This window comes from Otolemur garnettii, unplaced genomic scaffold (assembly GCF_000181295.1).
Source record: "Otolemur garnettii isolate 467f Iridium unplaced genomic scaffold, OtoGar3 scaffold00024, whole genome shotgun sequence".
NCBI classification, from domain to species: domain Eukaryota; kingdom Metazoa; phylum Chordata; class Mammalia; order Primates; family Galagidae; genus Otolemur; species Otolemur garnettii.
In genome coordinates, this window is record NW_003852419.1 from 19,776,675 (window position 1) to 19,798,274 (window position 21,600).

At 33.7% G+C, this 21,600-nt stretch overlaps 1 protein-coding gene across 3 annotated transcripts in view; it reads left to right on the forward strand.

Moving 5' to 3' along the window:
• Positions 1-21,600, forward strand: part of EHBP1 (EH domain binding protein 1) — a 381,725-nt gene that overhangs the window by 78,856 nt on the left and 281,269 nt on the right. For all 3 annotated transcript variants that reach the window (XM_003787947.3, XM_003787948.3, XM_023512117.1), the window contains exon 5: positions 4,673-4,726. In XM_003787947.3, the coding sequence (XP_003787995.1) occupies positions 4,673-4,726 (54 nt within the window). The remainder of the gene's footprint in view (positions 1-4,672; positions 4,727-21,600) is intronic.

Below are 21,600 nucleotides of genomic sequence, written 5' to 3' on the forward strand. Positions count from 1 at the left end.
AATCATAGCTGTGTACATTAATGCAATCATGGGGTACAATGTGCTGGTTTTATATACAATTTGAAATTTTTTTTTTGCAGTTTTTGGCCTGTGCTAGGTTTGAACCAGCCACCTCTGGTATATGGGGCCAGTGCCCTACTCCTTTGAGCCACAGACACCACCCTCAATCTTTTACTGATATGCGAACATTGAGGAAAATTGCCACAACAAGACTAGCTTTACAGAAAATACTTCAGCCTGTTTTACACACTGACTATCACAATGGACCTTCAGCAAAGTAAACGCTCAGAAATTAAAGGACAGAACCTGGCTTCCGCAATAATGCAAAAGACAAAGCTAAGCAATGGACTTTCACTAAATAAGATGAATAGAATGCTCCCACACTTATCAGTAAATGTCAATGGCTTGAATTCCCCATTAAAGAGGCATAGATTGACTGATTGGATTAAAAAACACAAGCCATCTATTTGCTGTCTATAGGAAACATACCTGACGTCAAAAGACAAAACTTAGAATTAAGGGGTGGAAGTTAATTTTTCAGGCAAACGGAATTCAGAAGAAAAGAGGGGTTGCAATCTTATTTTCAGATACATGTGGATTTAAAGCAACTAAAATCAAAAAAGGCAATGATGATCACTTCATATTGGTCAAGGGAAAAATACAACAAGAAGACATTTCAATTCTAAATATTTATGCACCCAAATTTAAATGCTCCCAGATTCTTGAAACAGACCTTACTTAGTCTGTGCAATACGATATTCTATAACACCATGATAACAGGGTAGAGGAGCTAGACAGATCCTCTAAACAAAAATTAAACAAAAATATAAGAGATTTAAATACTGTGTTTCCCCGAAAATAAGACCTACCCCCAAAATAAGCCCTAGCAGGATTTCTATGCATTTGTTAAATATAAGCCCTACCCCATAATAAGACCTAGCTATGCCATGCATTTTGGTGTGGAGAAGAAGACATCCCCTGAAAATAAGCCCTAGTGTGTCTTCTTGAGAAAAAATAAATATAAAACAGTGTTTTATTTTTGGGGAAACACGGTAAGATCCTAGAACAACTGTGCTTGATAGACGTATATAGAACACTCCATCCCAAAGATAAAGAATATACATTCTCCTTATCGTTCCATGGAACATTCTCCAAAATTGATCATATCCTAGGACACAAAATAAACCGCAACAGAATCAAAAGAATTGAAATTTTACCTTACATCTTCTCAGACCACAAGGCACTAAAAGTGGAACTCAACTCCAACAAAAAAGGTTCAACCTCACACAAAGGCATGGACGTTAAACAACTTTATGCTGAATGACAGTTGGGTGCAGGAAGAAATAAAAAAGGAAATCATTAACTTCCTTGAGTATAACAACAATGAAGATGCAAGTTGCCAAAACCTGTGGGATACAGCAAAAGCAATCCTGAGAGGAAAATTTATTGCTTTAGAAGCCTACATTCAAAAGACAGAAAGAGAGCGCATCAACAAACTCAAGCCATCTTATGGAATTGGAAAAAGAAGAACAATCTAAGCCTAAACCCAGCAAAAGAGTAGTGTCCAAAATTAATGAAATTGAAAACAAAACAATCATTCTGAAAAATTAATGAAATAAGGAGTTGGTTTTTTGAAAAAATAAATAGATAAACCTTTGGCCAGACTAACTAGAAATAAAAAAGTAAAATCTCCGTGGCACCTGTGGCTCAGGGGAGTAGGACACCAGCCCCATATGCTGGAGGTGGTGGGTTCAAACCCATCCCCAGCCAAAAACAGCAAAAAAAGTAAAAAAAAAAAGTAAAATATCTCTAGTAACCTCAATCAGAAATGATAAAGGGGAAATAACTGATGCCACAGAAATATAAGAGATTATCTCTGAATACTACCAGAAACTTTATGCCCAGAAATTTGACAATGTAAAGGAAATGGATCAATATTTGGAATCACACCCTCTCCCTAGACTTAGCCCAGATGAAATAGATCTACTGAACAGACCAATTTCAAGCACCGAAATCAAAGAAACAATAAAAAATCTCCCAACAAAAAAATGCCCTGGTCCAGATGGCTGCACACCAGAATTCTATCAAACCTTCAAAGAAGAGCGCTTATTTTTTTTTGCTGACTTTGCCTGTCAGATATGCTTGATCCCATTGAAATATTCCTTGGTAAAAATTATTTTAGGAGTAATATATTATCTCTGTTTTTAAAATTTTTTCATCTGCTTTATGAATTAACATGTCATGTGATATATAAGGCACTATGTAGGTAAAAATCACAAAACCCCCAACAGCAACATAGCAGTAACACTTACTAGTTGTGCACTATGGGAAGTGAATCTTTCAGGTTTCAGCTTTCTCCTCTATTAAATGGAAATAAAAACAGTACATGTCTAATAAGTTCCTGTAAGGAGTGAAACACTTAGCACAAGAACTGGGGCATGGTGAATGCCCAGTAAATACTTTTGTTTTATTATTATTATTATTCTTTTTATTTAACTAACTGTGCTGGTCCTATGCTGCATTCTGCAAAAAAACAAAACAAGCGGGGAGGGATACACAAGGAGGATGGTAGATGTTTCTCTCTTCTGTATTGTGTCACACTTTATTATTTGTGCCTAAATGCATCATGAAAAAGATTCTACAGCCTTTCTTTGTAGTCTTTTCTCTCCATAAATCTAACCCATGGGCAAAGCTGTCTAGGGAAACAAATATTACATAGAATTTTCTACTTCCTTTTCTCTTCTGCCCTTTCCTATCTCCACTTGTGCACCACCACCAAGGAAATTCCTTTTGGCAGGTTTTTAGCCCACCTCTGTGAATTTACTCATAAGCTAGTTACATCAGTACAGCTCAGACTCAGCTGTCTGCCATGCTAATATAGTTAAAAAAAAAAAAAACAATAAAGTAACTAAGGAGTTTGTAATTTATCTCATAATTTGTAGCAGTTGTTAGATCCAAGTTGGTTCTAATATGGTCAGAGCCCTGGTTTGGGAAAATTAAGGTATGTAAGGATAGAGGGCAGAGAGACTAACTGAAAGAATGTTTCATTTTCACTTTTATGTGCATACAAACTCAGCTATGGCAATAGAAACAGAAGATTCATAACAGATTAAAATTGAATCAGTCATAAATAAGATGCTTCCCTGTGAGAAACACTTGAGATCTGAGACCCAGTAGGGGAATATCAGAGCCCATTTCCCTTCTGCATATGAACAATCTTTAGAGTGGAATGTTGAGTTAAAAAACCTGCTTTATTGAAATATTTTTACTTTCTCAGTATTTCTACCCCTACCTCACTTTTAACACATGAGTGAACCTGAATAAGCAAAATGCACGTTTAATGTGACTCCACTACTTTGCTGTTTGTCTTATACAGGTAGTCCCCTTGTTATGGATGAGATAGGTCCTGTAGGTTTATTCATAAATTGAATTTGTATGTAAATTGGAAATGGTGCATTTACCTATTACTTGTAACAGCCTCTGTTCATGAGTGCAAGTTGTACATCAGTCAGATGTTTGTAACTCAGGGACTGAGTTGCTTTTTGACTCTTCTTATTCTAATATCTGTGGAAATCCTATAAAATCCCATCTAGCCCAGATATTCTCTCTTCCATGAAGCTTTTTCTGTTCATTCCCATAAGAAGTAATGTATCATTTTTAATCTCTGGTAAAATCATGTTATTTCATTTATCTTAAATTTGTTTAAAATTATTGGTTTGTCTTTGAAAGCAAGAACAACTATGTTTGAATCTATAATCTCTTATTTAATAAGTTTCCAATAAATATTTGTCAAATAAATGCTTACAGAAGTTTTCTTTTTTCTTTTTTATTTAAGTTGCATTTGATTGTAGGATCCATTACTATTTCTCAGGTTTCTGAGGCATTTCCAGGTTTAATGGGGGGAAAGGTAAGAGGAGGGTATCAATAGCACATGCTCATTTGCCATTTTGTCTAGATTACTGAGTCCCTTGCAGTGCTTTGAAATTGCAGATGCTTATATAATCTCTGCACCAAAGAAAACCTTGCCTCAAATGGTACTTTTAGTTTAAAATACTCACAGGTATAAAAACGAAGGCAGGGCTTTATATAAGCATTTAAGATCTTAATACAGTGTTTCTTAATATTTTGTTCACTAGGTTATCTGTCTCCAATCAGGTTTCTTTTTTTCTTGTATAGATGCAATGATGGAAGATAGTGATACACATCAATAAAAGTGAAATAGAAGATTTCTTAATATTAAATAAAAATTTAAATTTAGAGAAATTATGAACGTATTGTAAGAGAAGTCTGTAAAAGTTGGTAAAATCTAGGCTAGGTGTGGTGGCTCACGCCTGTCATAGCACTCTGGGAGGCAGAGGTGAGTGGATAGCTTGATCTCATGAGTTTGAAACGAGACTGAGCAAACTCAAGAGCCTGTCTCTACTAAAAATAGAAAAACTGAGGCAAGAGGATCGCTTGAGACCAAGTTGGAGGTTGCTGTGAGCTGTGACGCTGTGTCACTCTACTCAGGGTGACAGCTTGAGACTCTTGTCTCAATAAAAATAAATAAATAAATAAATAAATAAATAAAAAAAATTGGTAAAAGCTAAAACCAAAGCTATTTGTATTTTCTTAATTGAATTGAGTAGACTAAAAGATGTGCGTTTAATTTCATATATTGTTTTTGTTACAGGATCCTCATGCAGAAGAATTTGAAGACAAAGAGTGGACATTTGTCATAGAAAATGTAAGCTAATGGCAAATTCTTTCATCTTCCACATTTTCAACTTTATGTATGCTTTATTAAGATATATTGGCATTTTGGTAACAGGAAAAACGTTGCATTATGAAAATTAAACAGTGATTTGTAGCTTTTAGAATTTAGAAAAATGAAACGATAGCCAATAACAAAAATATTTACTATTTAACAAAAGAAATATCTTTTAAAAATTGTAAGTCTTCAATATTAAATTGCACATATACCATATGTATTCTTTTGGGGGCATTAGGGTAGGATCATGTGTTATTCACCTTTTTATCTAATCATTGTCTAGTATGGTATTTCTTACAGAGCAGGTGCTCATTGAAGCATTTGTTGAATGAAAGTAAGTGAGCTTAGAAATTTAAAAAAATAAAACGTGTTTTAACTCTGTTTGAGTTGAGAGATTCTAGATTGGTACCTTAATAATCACCTAAAATTAATTTATATATTGTGGAATCCTAAGTCACTGGCATAGCTATAGTAGGTGTTCAAATGTTTATTAATGGAAAGAGGCAATGAAAATATGGTGATTCAGAAATGTGGGCTCTGGAGTCAGACTTGATTTCAATTCCTACTTCTTCCAATTATAAGCTGTGTGATCATGGGCAAGTTTCTTCTCAATCTAGGATTGTTATGAGGATTAAATAATTCTCAATGAATATTAGCTTTTACCATTGTCATAATTGTTGTCATTATTATGATTATGACCATTCATCATTGTGATCATTATTAAAGTTCTAAAACATGTATAACAGGCTTATAACATGCTTTGCATCATTTTATTCTTTTCTGTGTGCGACTTTTTTATCTCAGAAGTTCTAAAACATGTATAACAGGCTTATAACATGCTTTGCATCATTTTATTCTTTTCTATGTGCGACTTTTATATCTCAGTAGAAAGGAATCTTATACTTTTTCTAGCAGTAACTGAACCATTTTAGGTTTAGCCTTAGACAGCTGAGAGGTTTGGGAGTGAGACTAGGTCCAAACACAATAAGTTATGATGGCTGGATATTATCAAAGTTATCAAAGTCATTGTGTTAAAGGTTCACAAATGTTAACAGTTTTGGAGATTCTCAGCCATCATTATGCTTTTTAACAGCTGGAAAATTGTCTGCTTACTGTGTATCTGACTATATTTTTATTTGAAAGAAAGAAACCCCCAGCATTTTTCTTTTTCTCATCTTATAATCTACTGAACCATGAATTTTGGATTGTCTTGAAAGCTAGTGACCAGGGCCAGGCACAATGGCTCATGCCTATAATCCTAGTGCTCTGAGAGGCCAAGATGGGCAGATCACTTGAGCAAGAGTGAGACAACCTATCTCTATTAAAACAGAAAATATTAGCTGGGTTTCGTGGCAGGTCCTTGTAGTCCCAGCTACTTGGGAGGTTGAGGCAGGAGAATCCCTTAAGCCCAAGAAAATGAGGTTTCTGTGAGCTGTGACACCATGGTACTCTAAAAGCTGATGACCTTGAGTAAATTATTCTCTAAGATTCAATTTCTTTATAAAATGGAAGGTTTCTACTAGATGATTTCAAATAGTCCACTATTTTAATTGATGGTAATATTTGAATTAATTAATAGAAATAAATTATTTGAAAATTATTTTTCTATAGATCAAATTTTTGATTTTCAAGTTTAGGGAGAATGAATTTTTTTTTTTGAGACATTTTTTGAGACAGAGCCTCAAGCTATCCCCCTGGGTAGAGTGCCGTGGCTTCACAGCTCACAGCAACCTCCAACTCCTGGGCTCAAGCGAGTCTCCTGCCTCAGTCTTCCAAGTAGCTGGGACCACAGGCTCCCACCACAATGCCTGGCTATTTTTTGGTTGCAGCTGTCGTTGTTGTTTGGCGGGTCCAGGCTGGATTCGAACCTGCCACCTTAGGTGTATGTGGCTGGCACCTTAGCCAGTTGAGCCACAGGCACTGAGCCGCGAATGAAATATTTAAAGAAATTATCTAGGGTGGCATTTTGGAATCAATTAATAACTAATTTATTTATATCTTTCTTTAAAAAATCCCTGTCAACATTTTTTGTATTTAATGTACTTTTATTTCTGGAATGGAGTATGAATATAATTATAAATTTCTTATTCTGAATTCTTTAAGCAGAAGAATAATTTTTTTCTATTCCTTCCTTATTTCTATAATAGTTATTTCCTCTTCTAGAAATTGAAAAGTAGTTCTGTATCTAAAGGAAGGTATTAGCCTTTGTAGCAGAAACTGCATTTCTGAGTTATGAGTGGCAAAGAAAATAATATTCACTTTTTAAGATTATTTTAAGATTGAAACCTAGCTAATTCAAAGAAAAGTAAAATTAATGAATGTGGGAGGTGCAAGCACTTCCTCAACTCTAAATAATGATGATGACAACAACAACAATGACAGGAACCCCATGAAAGAAAATAATAATAAAATATTTATTAAATACATTTCTTGTGATTTTTGTTGGCATATACCTGTTTTTATAGCAGGATATTTTGTTTTTTAAGAGGTGATTATGGGATTTGACCGATTTTGCCCGCATAACATCTTTTTTTTTTTGAAAGTCAAAGAGATAAAGGTAAATATTAAGTGCATACATTATCAGATTTGCTTTCATACTTTAGAGGTATTGTGAAATTGCTATACTCTTAATGCATGGAAAAGAGCATGAATACCTATGTTGTGACTAAAGCATTTAAAACACATTAATTTAAGAAATTTCAGTAATATACCTACTCTAAATTAGGGCAGTTATCATAAATTATCAACTATGTAATAACAAAGGATGAGTTTGTATAATTAAACCTAAAAGAAAACAAAGGAAGTACTATGTTCTTACCTGAAAAACGGACTAGAATTTACTTTCTTTTTTAGTTTACAGGAGGACCTTCATTTCTTTCTATAGAGACATCTGCTGTATAGTGAGATTTGAGAATAGTTTTTGTTAGTTTATTTGTTTTTTGAACGGATCCAGGTGTATTAATTCTTGTTACTTGCTTTGGGAAAATCTAGGCCAATTTTCTGAGATGGTAACAGATGGTATCCTGCTTGGATAAGAAGATTTAACAAGGGCAGAGTTTTACTTCATCCATTTCTGTATCTACCATAATTTTTTTAAAAATCATAGTACTTTTTGAGTAGTAGCTTCTCAGTATTTATTAAATGAGTGAATGAATGAATGAATGATAAACTCAGTTCAATGGTGAACTGTTAGAAATCCTGTGAGAGTTATCCTTTTTAAGGGAGGAATGATGGCATCCATCATCTATACTGAAGAAAATTTGAAAAGGAGACTGTTGTGGCACTAAGTGATCGATTACTAGTTAACTTAGGTGGATTATGTTGTATTTTTTATTCTGTTGTAAAACATACTGGTTTTAAACCCACGTGTGCACTTTTAAGTGAGTTGTATGTTGAGTTAGACCTGTAACAACACCCTTTAATGCTGCTGACCTGTTATGGCAATGATATAATGTAATTAGATATTTCATAGATCAGTGAAATAATCAGTATGGAGGATTATTTCATGAATTGTTAAATGCTTTAGAAAGTTGATAATAGTGAGTTTTTAAAAACCACTGTCCAATCTGATGTGGATGGTATCTTTCTGGTTGTAAAAGTCTGGGGAAAAGTTATGAAAATCTGGAAAGATTTTGTATTCAGATTGCATTTCTATTGTCCGTAAGGACTCACTTAAAACAAATTGAAATTCATAATGATACATTTTGGGTGTTGATTAGATGAGAAAGTCAATAATTAACAAAGTTATACTCAAAGAAGAGGTCATAAAACTGGTGAATGAAACATATTAGTATGTATTGCACAAAATTAAAATTTGTGAGTATCAGTAGTTATAATTTTCTCCTTTAATTGACCAGTTTCCTATACCAGTCAGATCGTTATAAAGAAGTTCTACTATAAATGTATATTAAACAAGCCTATCCCCATGAGATCTGTCTCTATAAGCATCTATGGGATTAAAGAATTGTCTAACATACTCTTTTAAAGCAAATTGAATATAAGCAGACATTTCACTTTTGAGATGTAACAGTTCTTTCTACTTATCATCTAATGAGGTATTTTTTAACCTTTTCAATTAATTAGCCTTATTCATTCGTTTATTCATCAGTAAGTATTCACTGAGCTTGTACTATGTGCTAGGCACTGTTTTAGGCCCTAGAAATACAAAGGTATATAGAACAGGTTTCACAGATGTTTTTCTCATAGAGTTTACGTGTGTGTATATGTGTGTGTGTGTGTGTGTGTCTGTCTGGGATGGATAAAGTTAATGTGTGAAATATATAGTATGTTAGATAAAATATATAACTTACATCAAATATATGATACAGGTAAATATATAATGTTAGATTAGTGCTGTGGAGAAAAATAAAGTGGGAAAGAAGGATAAACATTCCCTTGTCTTTACATGGTTATAATGAGCATTCTTATTCTTTCTGAGGTCTCCAAGGAGGTTTGGGGTTTACATTTCAAATTAATTTAAAATATATTTTAATAAAAGAGTTAATGAAAAGAATATTGTAAGGCGTGGGAAAGTAAAAATAACGTTAAGATGCTATATAAATCTTTTCCTAGGTTACAGCTCCCCTCAGTGGTGAATGATGAAATTGACTCTTGCCTGGAGAAGCAATTCTGTAGCAATAACATGTTACAATGTTACAGTTTAATGTGCTTCTATATTTCATACAGAAAAGTTAGTGGATTTCAAAGGGATGAAGTCTCTTTCTCCTAAAATCTTGATTTAGTCCAAATGTCTGTAATGATGTTGTCCTGATACTTAAAAGGCATGCACTTTGAACAGAATTTTAATACTTTCTTTGCACTTTGTGTTACAACCCCACCCCACCCCCCGTCAATAAAGAAGTTTTGAGACCTTGCCCATAATGTCCAACAGTAACATTAGTAATAAGGAGTAAAATTTTAATATAAAATATCCTTCCCAGAAGTCTTCAAGTATATTACCCTAACACATTTATTAAACACTAAGTGCCAGGTACTAGGTGGATTGCTTTATACACATTATCTCATTTGTGCATTACAGTGACTCTAAGTCAGATATGTAACCTTGTTTTACAGATAAAGTGAGGTTTAGAGAGGTTAAGTAACTTGCCCAAAGTTGTATAGCTAACAAGTTGAGATTTTATTCAGTTTTGTCTTTCTCCAGGGCCTTTGTCCTTAACCCTTAATGCAGTAACTGCCTTCATCAATGACAATGATAGAAAGAAATAGTTTGAAATTGTAGAATGATAGATAAATCTTTAATTTTTACCTTATGTTGTGGTAAACCTGTGAGGAATATATGTATTAGATTTGTGAAAGTAGCTATTAATTATTGTTTACATTCAGTTTGTAAGTTATTTGGATTAATTACTGGACTGCTACTAGACATTATAAAATGGAATTCAAGCATTATCACTTACCAAAATTTATGAATATTTTTTCTGAAGGCAACCTTCCTGCTTCTTTGTGTAAATTGAAAAAATAATTTCATTTTATTGGCTCCTTTCTTTCTCCATTTTGTCTGAGCTTTCTAATTTGGACCTAGAAAGCTACTTATACATAAGTCAAAACTTAGAGATGACTCTGCTGCTCACTAGCTATGTGATCTTAAACAAGTTCATCTTTCACGGCCTCTGTGTGCTCAGGTATAAAATGATGGCATTAATATCTACTGTATTAGGTTACTGATTTTTAGAAATAATATATTTAAAGCATCTAGCTTGGTAAGGGATAGTTATTTTTATATAGTTTCTTTCTGGAGGATATAGAAAGATATAAAGGAAAGGAATCTATATTTCCAAAATTGTTGATTCAGAATTTTAGTTTTTCTATTCCTTTATACAACTTATGCCTCTCTGTAAGGTCCAGACTTCCCCATTTGTTCCAGAAGAATGACAAGGCAACTTGTAAACATCTCACTTGGATTAAACTTAAAATATTTTTATTTTTCTAAAATTTTCATCTTTTGATTTAAATTGTTTTCTTCTTTTAATTTTAATCTAGTATTAAGAATCAGTTTTTCTTTTCCTGAAAGTAACAAATTCTGCTAACTTATTAATATCTATGTTTGGACCTATGTTTGGGTTTATTCACAATATGATATGTTGTAAAAATATAAATAAGATTCTTTATTTGGGTGATTTATAAGGTACTTTCCTGTTTTGAGTGCAGATAATCATGAATGGCTACTATTAAACAACATATCATACTGTGATTATCTGCCATAATATGTACACTACGTAATAGTAATGTCTATTCATCTAGGCAACTGATTTTGTGGGTTGTGTGCGTGTGTGTTTTTAAATGTGAAGCCACAATAGTTATGTTTAGAAAACAAAATATTTTTCCTTCCTGGTATTTTAGATTACTAAACTAAATGCAGGACCATTGTATTTGTCAAAAGTACATCCATAACTTTTTTTTTTTTTTTGAGATGGAGTTTCACTCTGTCATCTGGGCTAGAGTGCCATGGCCTCAGCTTAGCTCACAACAACCTTAAACTCTTGGCCTCAAGTGGTCCTCCTGCCTCAGCCTCATGAGTAACTAGGAGTACAGGTATGAGCCACTGTGCCTGGCCTGGTTTTAGTTTTTTAAAATCTAAGAATTCTTTTTCTTTTGATTTCATTTCTATTTTTTTTTTTCAAATGAATAGGAAAATGCATATTGATAAAAGGCAGCAATCTAGGTCAAATTCATTTATTTACTCCTTCTGCAGACATTTAATGTGCTAGGTTAAATTCATTCACTCAGTCCTTCTGCAGGTATTTAATGTGCATTTTCTATATGTTTAGATATTTGGAAAGATATTGAGGATACAGAATCAGTTAAGACATGCAGAATTTCATCAATTCTGAGATTCATGGTTTCTCCCCCACATTTTTTCTGTGAAATTGGGATTGTCATACATCTAGGGTATCTCAGTTTTTTATTGCTATTTACATATAACATAATGGTATATTATCTTTAAATGAATGTAGACTTATAACTGATGACATAAGATAGCCTATCTTGGCCAGGTGTGGTGGCTCCAGCATGTAATCCTAGCAGTTTGGGGGGCCTAGATGGAAGGGTCATTTGAGGTCAGGAGCTGAAGACCAGCTTCAGCAAGAGCAAGACCCTGCCTTTACCAAAAATAGAAAAAAATAGTGAGCATGGTAGCACAGGCCTATAGTCTCACTTATTGGGGAGGCTGATGCAGGAAGATTGGAGGATTGCTTGAGCCCAGGAGTTTGGGACTGTAGTAAGCTATGATGACACTACTGCACTCTACCTTGGGAGACAGAGTGAGACTCTGTCTTTAAAACAAGCAAACCGAAAACTAGTCTTTAAAAAGCTTAAAAACTAGTGAGATGTCAGATACATAAAGAAAGAACTGCAAGAGAAAACATTCATAGGGAAGGAAGTGGCTGCAGAGTTTAGTTTTCAAGAAAAAATGAAGTTGGGTAAAAAAGGCATTCTAAGCAAAAGAAATATCAAGAAAGAAAGAAAGATAAGGGAAAGAGAGACAATGGTGAGTTTTAGCAAAAATAATTTAGAGGGAGAGATAAAACCAAGCAAATGAAAACATTAAAGATATATAGACATTTAACTGTTTGATTTTTAAACCATTAAACCAATTCATTTAATAATAGGCATGTGTTTAACTTAAGGTACTATCTCCTCCTTGGAAGAGAGCAGTGGGGTAATAAAATATATTTTTCTTGGTGCCATCTATCTACTCTTTCCCTCTGTTTCCAGCTGTGACCAGTGAGATGAACAGTTCGACACTTCTGTGCCTTTTTAATTGCTGTTTATTTGATGTAACCACCAGAATCCTTTTAAATAGACAAGATGGACTATACTTATGTTAATTTCAAAGCAGTACAATCCTCCTCTGTTTTGTTTCCTTTGTTGGATTATATTGAACAGGATTGTTTGCCCAAGTAAACTCACCTGACAAGATTATACCAAGAATAGAGATGATAAATAGTTCAAATAATGCAATGTAAACAATAAAAAGCACACAAAGTTTCTGACCTTAGATTTAGTTTGAAAATTCAATCTCTGGGTCTCATAAGAAAAAATTACCTCTACGTTTTCTTTCAGAGAAAAAAATATATACAAAATACTGTTTTTCTCCTTTAACTATTTTTCATCTGTGTCACCTCAACCAAGGTATCTTACTCTGATGTCTGGGTAAAGACTAGATATCTTGTTTAAGAACTGTAGCTTGCACTTTCCCTCCTTTAAGCTGGGGTAGCTTCTTTAGTAGCTCCACATTGGAGTTATATTTTCAGCCTCAAGTCTTTCATGGATACCACTTTTGCAGTGGTCCAAGGGATCTATAGTACATGTAAGAATGCCACACACATCCCACAACACAAAAATCAGAAGCATCCTTCCTTCACCATGTAATTAATCAGTATGACTTATAATCTAAGTACCAATCAGATATAGATCAGCCTTTTAAGGGTAGGACAGCATTTATTATAGTATCATTTTATTTCTAGCCTTAATGTTCTACTCTCTATGGAAATGTGGTACAGTTAACTTTCTTATATCTGATCAATCAGATTTCTGCCAGGTAGCACATTCCACCTTTTATATTATTAATCCAGTAAACTAAGAGTAGTTAAGTCAATAATACCCATTCATCTGCATTTGTTGGTATTAAGTTATGTAATGTGTGTGTGTGTTTGTGTATAAATTTTATTGTTATTCGATCAACTTTACGTGTAGGAAACCAGTCCTTTGCTCACACTATTCTCTCAGTTGGCCAAGAAGGGAAGTTAATTTAGTTTTTGCTGCATGGCAAGAAAATTCATATGGTTAGCCATAGTGGCTACTTGCTAAGAGAGTATATAGTATGGTTCTATACAGCACTAATCACGATACATTTGAATGATAAGTTGAAGATCCCCGTATTGTAAGGTCTCTTGTAGGCCATTCTTTTGGTGTAAACTTCTCAACCATGTTCTTTTCTTATAGCCCCAGAGTCTTAGATCCTTTTGGATTTCTCTATCTCAGAGATTTGAAAGCAGTATATAGAAGACCTCTGTGTATCTTTTCTTTCATACATATTTAGCAGCTTGGATAAATCTAATCAAGATCCAATTTTAAAAATCTCATTTTTAAAAAAATCTTTCAAACATGCACAAAAATAGAAAAATAATATATTAAATGTTTGCATACCCATCTCTCAGCTTAATAATCTTTAATATTTTTCACATATTTCATCAATCCTACTTTTGTTTGCTTTATCAAGTTATTTAAAGTAAATCTCATATATTACAGCATTTTCTGTATAAATAATGAAGGTTACTTGAACATTATCAGCTTAAGAACTTGCTAAGAGATACTGGTATATCATAAAATGTAATTCATTTATAAATAATTTTCAGGTATTTTATTTTTTGGTAAATTTAGTTTCTTTTAGGTGATCTCTCTGTTAGGCTGAGGTCTCAAAATTAGCTATTTTGATTCTTGAGAAGTGATATTATTTGTTCTTTTTTTCTGCATAGAAAAAAATTATTATATTAAAAGCAACAGAGCTTCTCCTGCAGCCATCTTAGAATTAAACTAGGAAGCTCATAGTTCAGATAGGCTTTTCTGGTCTTTTAATTATTCTGTCAACTTTCTGTTGTGTATGATTATGTGAATGGTGACTGCCATTCTGTGTAAATTAGGCAGGATATTCTAGATATGACTAGGAGTTAAATGAAGCTTTGTCAGCCAACTCTCTCACTTTGGTTAAATTTCAGAGGAAGTTTATATATATTTGTTCCTCCTCAGTCTTTCTTATGTAAAATTTGTAGTGTGCTATTCTCATTCAGAAACGTTTCAGATTGTGTTTCTGGAAAAAATTTCTCTTATTCTCATTCTTTCACTTAAAAATAAAGGAGAAACTTTTGTACTTAAAAAAAGAGTACAACATGCTTTGAATCTGTCAGAATCCTAAGATTCTTGTGTAACTCTATTTACGTAAATACTTAGTTTTCCATTTTCATCTTGTCTACTGTCTTTTTTGTTGTTGTTGTTAATCATTTGTCAATTTTATTAGAGTGAATTAGAAGAAAGCAAGGTTCCAACTTCAGATTTACATTCTAAAATTTCTGACACAGGGAAGTGAACTCACATGGATTAACATCAGAAGTCAACTATATTAGTATTTATGTGTAATGCAAGAAATTTGTGTTAATATAGTAAGTAAAATAGTATTGATGTGTAATGCAAGAAATTTATGTTAAAATAGTAAGTAAAAACTACATGCCAGATAATTTATTTCATGTAGTTTAATTTGTGAAATGTCCTAGCTCACAAATTTAAGGAAAAGTTTTATTGTGCTGCAACAAAGAACTATATTCATACTGTTACAATTTTCATGCTTTTTGGTTGTATTTTTATAGGTTAATCATACTTTACAGATCAAGCAAGTAGAATAATAGTATAAAAATTCACTACTTAGTTCTCATGATTGTTCATTCAACAAGCATTTATTAACTGGATACCATGGTGCAGATATTTGCTACTTATTGAGAGTGTAATAGTAAAAACAATGCTATCTGTGACACTAGGTATCCTATAGTATGGGGGAGATAAGCAACCACTAAGATTAATTTTAGGATATTATGTTCTCATATAAAGAGTACCTAACCCAGTCTTGGTGGGTTAGGGGAGGCTTTCTGTTGAAAGTAATATATAAATTGAAACCTAAAATGCAAAATTTATACATTACTTTTTCTATAACTTTGAAATCCAAAATCTTTACCTAAGATTTAAAAAAAAATTTTTTTTCTTGGAAATTTGGTTCAAAGTCATTTTGGTGGCAAAACCTGACCTGACTTGAGATAAGACTATTCATGGTAATTGGTGGGACCATACCTACGGTGCATCGTACAAGGGTACATGTGAAGTTTACTAGGTGTAGAAAATAAATATCTTAACACAATAACTAAGAAAATGCCATGAAGGCTACTATGAAAACATTTCAAATTGTATATAAAACCATACCTTATACCCCATGATTGCATTAATGTACACAGCTATGATTTAATAAAATAATAAAAGAAAAGAAAAAAGACTTTATGGTATTTATTTCACTCAGTATAAATATTTATTCATTTTGCTTCAGAATTATTAATATGTTTGATTATGGGGTTGTATTGCCTTTTTTTTTTTTTGTAGAGACAGAGTCTCACTTTATTGCCCTTGGTAGAGTGCCATAGTGTCACACAGCTCACAGCAACCTCCAACTCCTGGGCTTAGGTGATTCTCTTGCCTCAGCCTCTCGAGTAACTGGGACTACAGGTGCCCGCCATGACACCTGGCTATTTTTTTGTTGCAGTTTGGCCGGGGTGGGTTTGAACCTGCCACCCTTAGTATATTGGGCCAGTGCCCACCCACTGAGCCACAGGTGCCACCCTTGTATTGCCTTTTTAAAATCCAAATAAGAGATTTCAGATAAGAGATTATGTAATTTTGATAGTCAACTGCAGGGGATTTTGGAGGGTTCCTCCAGGTAGCTTGAGCAGAAGTCTAGAGGCAAGAAAGAACATGGCTCCTTTTTGGAACAACATGTTGTTCAGTAGATTACTTTGTTGAATGTTTTATTTTTAAAAGAGTGGTTGTTTTTCTAGCATTGTGGAACTTATAGCCATTAAATTGAGCTGCATGTTAATTAAAGAACTAAAAAATTTAATACTGTATGTAGTTGTTGTAAAGCTACAAATTTACATGGCACACATGATTGAGTAATAGTATTAGAGGAAAAGAATTGATGTTGTTAGTTGTTTTTTTTTTGAGACAGAGTCTCAATATGTTGCCCTCAGTAAAGTGCTATGGCATCACATCTCACAGCAACCTCCAACTCTTGGACTTAAGTGATTCTCTTGCCTCAGCCTCCCAAGTAGCTGGGACTATAGGTGCCCGCCACAACGCGTGGTTATTTTTTGTTGCAGTTGTCATTGTTGTTTTTTAGCTGACCCTGGGCCAGGTTCAAACCCTCCAACCTCGGTATATGTGGCTGGCACCACAACCACTGTGCTCTGGGGGCTGAGCTGATGTTAGTTTTAAGTCCTCAATTCCCCTGAAATCTTTTGTGTTACCTTTTGATTATGTATATAACTGGGCCCCAAGTTGGACCTACTGGATCAGATTTCTGCTGTAGAAGGGAGATAGTTTGAGAACATTTTTTGTATTTTGTATTTTTTTGTGAATTAAAGATTTTGAAAACAGGGTGGGAGTAGATGAGTATGTGAAGTGCTACTTTATACCTTTTTTTTTTCCTGGAGATAGGATTTCTCTCTCTTGTCCAGTCTAGAGTGTAGTGGTACAATCATAGCTCACTGTAGCCTTGGGTTCCTGGTCGCAAGTGATCCTCTTGCCTCAGCCTCCTAAGTAGCTGCTACGGGTGCTCTCCATTACACCTGGCTAATTTTTTTAATTTTCTGTAGAGATGGGGTCTCCCTATGTTACTCAGGCCATCTCAAACTCCTGGCCTCAAGTGATTCTTCTATCTTGGCCTCCCTAAGTGCTGGGGTTATAGGTGTGAGCCACCATGCTCAGCCTTAATACATTTTGAAAATAACTTTATACCCTCATACTTTCGTAAGCAGACAGCATACTATACTGTCAAACCGAAGTCTTCAAACTCTAAAGACCATCCATTTACCCTTTATTTACTCATTTACTCACCTACCAAACATTTGTTGTCCTGGGCACTGAGTTTGGAGTCTGCCTCTGTACTATATCTATTATGTGCAATATAAGAGGACATCTCTACTAAGATACTAAAATCTGGCTTGAGGGATGGATACACATATAAAACAAAAATAAAGTGACATATTCTATGCTAACTGTGTAATTGACAGCTGAAAAATACAAAAAAAATGAGAGGTAGACAAGTAAATATAGAGTAAAATTATCAATAAAATTTTAGGTGCAGCTTTTCAAACATGGCTATGTGTATCTCTCTAGGTATATGGCAGTTTCTATCTTTCTGTATTGTAAATATTCTAACCTGATATGTAATTTCAGATATTTTTATAATAAAGTTCATGGTATTTTGGAGGCAAAAGTAACGCGAATTTTAAAGATGAAACACGAGCTCAAAGTTGGAGAAGCACTGGATGGGGGAAAAGGAAGGCTTTGAGCACAATCACACCCGGGTCTGAATCACACTAAAAGTGTAAATTTGGACTTTTTACATATTTATACTATTAAGAACTTATTTCTCTTCTATAAAACTTCTATTTCTCTTCTACCTTATGAAATGGCATCTGGGATTTAGAAATATTAAAGGCGTAAAAAACATCCAGTACAGTTGGTCTACAGTAAGAATTCAAATTGAATATATGCTAATAATAAATAGCAGAAAGTTTATAAATGAGGGGAAAATAATAAACATGGGAGGAAAACATGAGGAGAGAATAGGAAATTATTTAATCAATTGATTAGCCTTAAAAAACAAAAAGGACCAGGCTATGGAACTATTGGATACAAGATTTAGAATTGAAAACTTTGACCAAAATACAGGTCTTTATGAGCATAAGGTTTCAAGAAGAATGCATATTGGAGTATGGAGTCACTTACCCAGCCATTCAGATCTGTGAAATTATCCTTTCCCCCATAGACAGGTAATAGCCTGCACTGGTGCAGTCATGCCACAGCCGGCTTAGACACAGGCTCCTAACCTTGAACTTTAGGACTAGAAAAGATTCATGCATGGATGAACTTCAAAGGATTGAAATCTCTTTTAAATGTGGGTAAAAGTTTGTATCCAGGGTACTTTTCTTAAAAATTAAAATCACATTCACAATGAAGTCTTTGCCCAGGATCACTGAGTATTTTTACAATTTTTAAAAACAGATAAGTGATATGATATAAGCAGTAAAGCCACTCATGTGGATAACCTCTTTCATTACTGTGTAATTCTAGGGGCTAGTCTCTTTTTTATCCTGTTTTTAAAAATCCACTATGCTTTTTGTAGACAGCAAAGGGAAGCACTAACAACATGTAACATTTTTGAGTACTATTTAAAAACTTAAATGTTTAGAGGTTTAAATTCATTGTGCAGTATGCATTTCATCAAAAAGACCTTTAAGGGCAGTAGAACAGTAGCATAATATTTTTGCATTGTAATAGACATTTCTATTTAAAGTTGGTAATAAAATAGGAAGTATTTTAGTGGCTATTTACTATATCTTGAATAATTGTATGTCTTTGAAGATCAGTGTAAAAGGAGACTTCTGGGAGTTAAGAAAAGTATCACAGCCTTATGCATGCTAGTTTCTGTCAACTAAATAATTGTCTAAACTTTAACATCTATACTGAAATGAATTTGATGGCATATAATTTGTGTAGTTACTATTGAGTCATAGTAATATAATGCAGTCTGTCTTCTAAATTGCTGGAACCATTTAGTTTATTCTTTTTACTTCCTGTGAGCTATGTTTAAGTGTTTTTCATACAGATGAGTGAGAGACAACCAAAGTTGCTTTCAATTCTATTTTTTTCCTACTAGAGAGAGGAAGTTGATAAACAAGATATTCAGCTATCAAAACATACCTTGAATACATTAGAGATGTTTAAATCAGCAGTATATTTGAGCAATTTCTACATGTTTATTCATAGAAATGCAGCAGTAAAAGATGCCAGCGGATATAAGATGTTATGAATCTGCATGAGGCCTTTTTCCCCCCTGATGAAAAACATTAGAACAGAGACTTGGTAATTGTTTTACAGTAGGGTTCTAATGACACTACAGACTTTTAATGGAAAAGCATTTAAGATTTTTCAGTTTGCTATTTTTATTTGTCTCTCTTCTGTTTGCTTGGCAATATGTAAATAAAACCTCTCTAGACTTATAATGGAGTAGGTTTTTGGCTTTCTAGTTTTCTGCCATACAGCCATCTTGAAAGATTAGTTAATATGTTGAAGACTCCTACTTAATTTTTTTTGCTGGAAGACAACCATTGTCGCGACCGTCGTTGTGTCCCCATGGCCCTCCCTGGTCTTGATCGCTGCAGGAAGGAACCAGGCATGACTCGGATTAGAAGTGCATGCTTGAGGGGGGCAGGCTAGCCCTTCTTTGCAAGGTAGCCCTGAGCAACCTCCACACTAGCCTTTTATTGAGACAGAACAATACAGGTGAGGGGAGTAATTAACAATGACTGCGTGCTGAAGGCAAGGGCTCTTTCTTCATAAGTGCTCCTGTGGGGAAATCGCCTAAGAGTCCAATCCCCAGCTGTAAATCATCTTGCTGGAGATCGTCTGGCTCTTGGTGTCCTCTACAAACCATGAAATGAATTTTAAAAACAAAATAAATAACAAATTATTTCTTTGTGTATAATTGGAACTTTGCATTATATAATTGGATCTAGGTGCATTTGTACTGACAAATAAGCAAAGGGAATTTTTTTCATTAATTGTGTTCTATTAAAATAGAATTATACAAGTGAGTCATAGCTAATTAGAGGAACTAAATTTACATGTGCACTTCAGATCCTTTGTAGAAAGTTACCAGCTTGAGGATACAAAACTGTCTTAATACATAAGTACTTTTAAGTTGTTCAGAACATAAGTTTTTCATAGCATTTTCTTTGAGTAATCTCTTTTCTACATTTAATTCCCCCCATACATTTTTTAGTACCTTTAAAAAAAATTCCTTTGTGTTTCTTTTGTTCTCCACTCTTAATAATTTAGTCATTAATTTTTTTATCATGAATTTAAAGCATTTTTGTCTGTCTCTGTGGTCTTACTTAAATTGGGTATAATACAGGTAGCTGATTGTTATTAGCATTGTGATGACTAGAAATTGGTGGAATATGGTGTCTTGTACGTAATAAGTACTTCTTTGCTCAATGACATGATGAAATTGCGGTATTTTAGCCTTAAATAATTTGGTGCTTGAAGAATATTCTTCTTTGCCTAAAGACAGGCTTATTTTTAAATAAAAAGTATTTTGAAGAAACTGTGAGCATTACACAAATACTTTGTAACTCTTCTGCCCATCACCTTTGAAATTTGGTCATCTATGATTTATATTGTGGTTTGTAAGAAACAAAGATAAAGGCAAGATAGCCTTAAATTACATAAGGGTAACAGAAAAAGGATAGACACTCCTTGTCTCCTAAATCTTAGAAAGCCTAAGTATATTTCCATGTTATTGTGATCATAAGGATCATGGACAATGACAATGAAGACATTTGTATCTTATTATCTTATTAGAGTTGCTTCTTGTGTACTTTAAATAAAGAGCTAGCCATAAGATATCCTTAGATAATTTGCAGGTAGTGGCCACAGTAGGGAAGGAACAGTTTCTCATTATTTTACTGAATAACGTTTGAAGTACTTTTTTCCTGGGTCTACCTTTCAGATTCTGGCAATGTAAATTGTTTTGTGGCATTTGTTAATTATTTCAGCTAAATCATTAGAATAAAGTCGACTGGTCAAAACATTTTTGAGAATGTACTGAAAGGAAAAAGTATATATTGAATGTGCTATATGTTTGTCAAATGGCTTAATAGGAAAACAATTCTCTTTTTAAAATCTACCTATAACTTTAAAATAAGTCTTGCCTGCTGAGAAGCAAAAAGCTGTTATTTGGAGGTAGAGAGGGTTGTGAGGTAGAGAGAGTATTCTATTGCTATGTTTTTTAGCCAAAAGTTCTTGATATAAGTTTGTTCTTTTCTTTTATTTCCTCTTTGTTCCTTGACTTATGGTTTTGTTTTTATAATACTTAAATTTTTTTCATTCTTTCGAAAATAGGGTCAATTTGGAAATAAGGTAATCAGCAAAATAAATTTGAAAAATTTCTTCTTTCTCCTTAGAAAAGTGGTCAAACAATATGAAGTGGTTATAAAACTCTCAACTAG